General features: G+C 41.4%; 1 protein-coding gene across 3 annotated transcripts in view; it reads left to right on the plus strand.

Annotated features, from left to right (window-relative positions):
• Positions 1–3,286: 3,286 nt before the first annotated feature.
• ELOVL5 (ELOVL fatty acid elongase 5) overlaps positions 3,287–4,929 on the plus strand; it is a 38,046-nt gene continuing 36,403 nt past the window's right edge. For 2 of the 3 annotated variants that reach the window (XM_008059931.2, XM_021713306.1), the window contains exon 1: positions 3,293–3,359. In XM_008059931.2, coding sequence (XP_008058122.1) covers positions 3,302–3,359 — 58 coding nt within the window. In that variant the 5' untranslated portion in view covers positions 3,293–3,301. Of the gene's footprint in view, positions 3,360–4,929 lie in introns of all 3 variants that reach the window. The other variant, XM_008059930.2, reaches the window with a different exon arrangement.

A 4,929-nucleotide genomic window follows, 5' to 3' on the forward strand; every position in this document is an offset into this window, starting at 1 on the left:
GTTGTTGCCATTGGAATGCAGTGATGCCTCTGCTGAGAAGCAGGAATAGCGTGGATGATTGACTTATTTCCCATAGGGTCAATCCTGTGGCAGACATACAGTAAGAAACACTTATTGAGGGCCCCGTAGCATAACCAGGCATTGCCCTAAGGGTCTGTATGTATTAAAGCATTTGATCCTCTTAAACATAGAAGCAGTTACTTTACTGTTTTCCCTGTTTTTCAGAAAGGAGATTAAATAACTTGTCCAAGATCATATTGCTAATAAGTTTTTTTTTAATGGGTTTCAAATTCTAGTTCTTAGTAAAGAGCACAGCACTGAACCATTAATTTGCCAATCTGTGTCATGCTTCTGTAGAGTACTTGCTTAAAGACCGTCCAAGCTTAAGATCTGGTTATTGTACAGTTAATGTACAATATTACTCCCATCAGGGAGTGAGTATTGCCCATCAGGTAATAAATAGGATAGAAATTTTTAAATGTCTTGAAGGAGGGTAAACCTGTCCTCAGCCAGCAGCTTATCCATCAGTTATTCAGTCCAGTAGTCCTGGCCTTTTGGCCTTGTTTCTCCCCGCCTCCTTTTGATTGGCTGTTTAGCATGCAGCCAGTGGGGTTTGAGAGACCCGGTGTCCTCCATCTACATGGTGTACCATTTATTATAGATGAAATTAAACTGTGTTAGTGTGGTTTAGATTTCACAAAAGCAGAATGGTTGTCTTCCAAAACTTTGGTTTTCTAGATGATTTTCAGCAGATATTGAAAAAACAGACACAGCAGAACCTTAACTGCAGGACTTATAATAGCTCTTGACAGATAAAAACACTTATTTAACTGTGGACTCTTTTTAAAGAGGAATTATCTTTAGGAAATGTAAGGCTAAGCCTATTCTTTCAACACCAGGATTTTCTAGAACTTATGTCTCTTAAAGAGGCTCAATCTAGAGGAGGAAAATGGCTTGGGACCAAAATGGTCTTTTTTAGGAATGCAGAACACTAGTCCCCCTTGTCAGCAGGGACACATTTCAAGACCCCAGTGGATACCTCAGATAGTACTGAACCCTACATGTACTGTTTCTTTCTGTATGTACATACCTGTGATCAAGTTGAATTTATAAATCAAGTGCAGTAAGAGATGAACAACAATAGCTAATAATAAAATAGAACAATTAAGCAAAATAAGGGTTACTTGAACAGTAGCACTGCCATCTCTGGGCAGTCATCTGGTAGCTAAGAGGACCAACTGACTTGCAGTGGGGAACATGTCATCAGTGGGTTACTCGGGGCAAAGGGAGGGTTCATGGAACAGTCCACGTGGAAGCGGGGGGGAATGGACCTGGACCATGCAAGATTTCATCATACTGCTCAGAATGGTGTGCACTCTACAATTTATGAATTGTTTCTGGAATTTTCCATCTAGTCTTTTCAGACTCTGAGTGACTGCAGGTAACTGAAACCTCTGAAAACAAAACCGCAGATAAGAGGGGACTACTGTGTGTCAAGAATTTAATTGTTGAGCCGGGCTCGGTGGCTCAGCCTGTAATCCCAGCACTTTGGGAGGCTGAGGTGAGTGGATTGCCCGAGACCGTGGGTTCGAGACCCGCCTGGGCAACTTGGCGAGACCTCATCTCTACAATAAATCAAAAATTAGCCGGGCGTGGTAGCGTGTGCCTGTAGTGCCAGCTACTTGGAAGGCTGAGGTGGAAGGATTGCCGGAGCCCAGCAGGTCGAGGCTGCAGTGGCCGGGAGTGGCCACTGCACTCCAGCCTGGGTGACAGAGTGAGACTCCAACTCAAAAAAAAAGAATTTAATTGGGTTGCAGAAGTGACTTAGTGCCAAGGTTGTCTAGCTGTTGAGGGGCCAAGGTGGCTGACCTGATTATTGTGGGAGTTGATGCCTTCCTGGTTTCCAGCCTTGGGTTGAGGGAGTCACTCCCTTCCCAAGCACCCTTGGGCAGGACAGAACCCTACTAACTACTTTCCAAGTGTCATTCACGGCTCCTCCTGTCTCTACCTCTCATCCAGGCTGCATTGACTTAATTGCAACTGCTAGAACCTAGAACATCTAGAATTTCATAGATGAAGTAGTTTATCTCAGAATTAGCCAAAGAATACATAAGCTGGGGAAGAAACATATTGCTAAAGAATTTACAACTTAATTAATAAAACCAATTTTGCCTTTGCCCTTGGAGGTTATAATATTGGTGGTTTTTCCTATAAGAGGAATGGCCAGAAAAGTTGAAAATGTTCCTCTCCTAACTTTAATATAGAAAATCTAGCCAGTACGCATATGAAAAGATGCTTAGCTGCCCTCCAAATATAAATCTTAAATATGGGGAAAATGCAAGGAGCTATAGAATCTCATGAAGTAGAAAACTACTGTCTTCAAGGTGTTTTACCAGCAAGTAATAGACACACTTCAATATGTAAATGTTTTTCTGGGTTTTTGGGTTTTTTTTAACTGTGGCCCTCACAATAGGAATATATTTTACATCACAGCTGAATAGTGCATGATACTTAAACATGATAAAGTTTTGTGACACAGTACTCTTTCTCACTAAAAGCAAAGCACTCTGACTCTCTGTTATGATCAGTTATTTTTGATGCTAAGTTGACATGTTCATTACTAATGGGTTACAACCCACAACTGTAAGAGCATCCATTTAGCATGACCTCTTTTGTGCTCAAAAGAGGAAAGATCTCTGGAAGTATACCCAAGAAATATTATCATTAGGTTCTTTCTGACAGAGTGGCTTTACCCTTTTTTTCCCCCATTTTTAATATTTGAATTTTTTTTACTGTGGACAATGAAGTATTTTGTAAAGTAATAGCTGATAAAAGTACCAAGCAGAGGACACTGTGTTTTCGCTGTGGTGTTTGTCCCCTGATAGGCTCTCCTGCCTTTGGTGTCCTGCCTCAAGTCTCGGTTCTTGCCCAGGCGGGCTCTCTTCCTGTCTGCCACCTTTCATTCCAGTGACTTCCACTCCTCTCCCCACTGAGATTTCATTTTCACGGAAAGAGTTTTTATGGAACTGAGAAAAGTCCAGAAAACTGGCGCTTCTTTTATAGAGTGAATTCATGGAACTGAGTCTTTCCTTTTGATTTTCACATTAGAACTCATGCAGAATTTACTTCTGTGAGTTAAAAAAAAAACTTTCTTTTTGGTTTTAACACGAGGAACTTAACCTTGTCCGTAGAATATTCTTTGAAAAGAATTTGTTCTTGTTCTTTTATGAAAAAATATTGTATAGAAACCATTTTGAGTTGAGATTAATCGATATCTTTTTTTTCCCTAATAGGTTTTAAAATGGAACATTTTGATGCATCACTTAGTACCTATTTCAAGGCATTGCTGGGCCCCCGAGGTAAGGTGGTTTTGGGGTTTGCTTACCTTCCGTGATGCCACCCCCTGCCCACTTACAGTCACTTGTAAATGTTGCATGAGGAGATTCTAGAAAACGCTAGCATTTTCTATGATAAAACCAAAACTTGATCCTGGATAACAAGGGACATGGAAAAGTCAACTGCTGTGGGTGGCCCGTGGTGACCCTCTGTTGACTTTAACTGAGGATCAAATTATGCTGTAAAGCCTTTAGCTTGAGAACACTGTCGATTTCACCATGCCCGTGGTACATTTTTCTCAATTCATGCCTCTAAAAGAAACTGGTTTTCAAAATGCACTGTTGCAATAGGAGTTGAAAACTCTTCCCCTTTCACCATTTCAAGGACTTTTTAAGATCTTCTCACTTTGCATCATAAATATGCACCCGAACTCACTTGTTATATGTTTCTTAATCTTGTATTGTCTTTTAGAAGGTAAATCAGCTTCATTGCATTTTTTCAATGTCCTTTGCAATGTCTTTTAATACCTTACCTATGGGAGGCAACTTTTTAGAAAGATTCATAGAAAAACTGCAAATGACTTTTAAACAGAAGAAAAGATTCTCAGTTTCTCCTGATTTTTAAAATGCAAAAGAAAACGACCAAGGACTTCATTGACTAGTATGATAAAGATGAATAATAGGTTCCATTCCATTTGTGATATTACCGAGAGTGTGGGGAAAAGGCTGAATTGGTGCAGCCTCTCTGAAGGGCTATTGTGCCTTCTGTTGAAATTAAAATTCATGTGCCCTTTGACTCTGTTGGTCTATTCCTAAGACTTCATCTCACGGCAGATCTTGATCAGTTATGCAAAGATGTGTATAAGGATTACTCCAACACTGTTTGTCAGGAAATCATCCAGGTGCCCATCAGTAGGGAAAAGGTTAAGAAATTAGTGTACAGGCAGTTGAAAAGAACAGGTTAAATCCATCTGCACATGCTTGTGTCTAGACAGTGCCTTACTTTAGCTGTAAGGGACAGAAAATCGAACTCTAAATGGCTGAAACAATAATCAAAATTATTGGCTTATATCACCAAATAGGGCAACTTCGCAGTTATTTCAGGGGCTCTATAATGGGAGCCAAGGACCCCTATTTGTGTCATTTTCTACTTTGCCACCCTCATGTATCAGCAGCTCTGTCCTCAGAATGGGTTCCCCTCTTCCCAGATTGCATAACGGCTGCAGCAGCTCCAGGCAGCACACCCAGAGGAGGAGAAGGACATTTTTTCATTTGTGTGGTTTTAAACATAAGGAAACTGTCCCCAGAGTTCAGTGGTCATAGTTGCTTCACGTGCCTGTACCTGAACCAGTCACCAGAGAAAGGCTGTGAGGACCATCGTGATTGGTGAGGTCCTAAAGCTTTACTGCCTGGTTAGGGTCAGGACCAGCTGCCCAGTAGCACCTGGCATTGTGGGAAGATGGATACCTGTCAGTTGGAAAGAGAAGATCTATTATGAAGTTAGTAAAGCAAGGTGTAAAACAGAGCTTTAAGATTAAAAAATCCCGGGAGTGGGGGGGGGGGTTGGGTGGGGGGGGGGGGGGGGGGGGGGGGT

This window comes from Carlito syrichta, unplaced genomic scaffold (genome assembly GCF_000164805.1).
Source record: "Carlito syrichta isolate Samal-C Ts95f unplaced genomic scaffold, Tarsius_syrichta-2.0.1 Scaffold304445, whole genome shotgun sequence".
In the NCBI taxonomy this organism is placed as follows: Eukaryota; Metazoa; Chordata; class Mammalia; order Primates; family Tarsiidae; genus Carlito; species Carlito syrichta.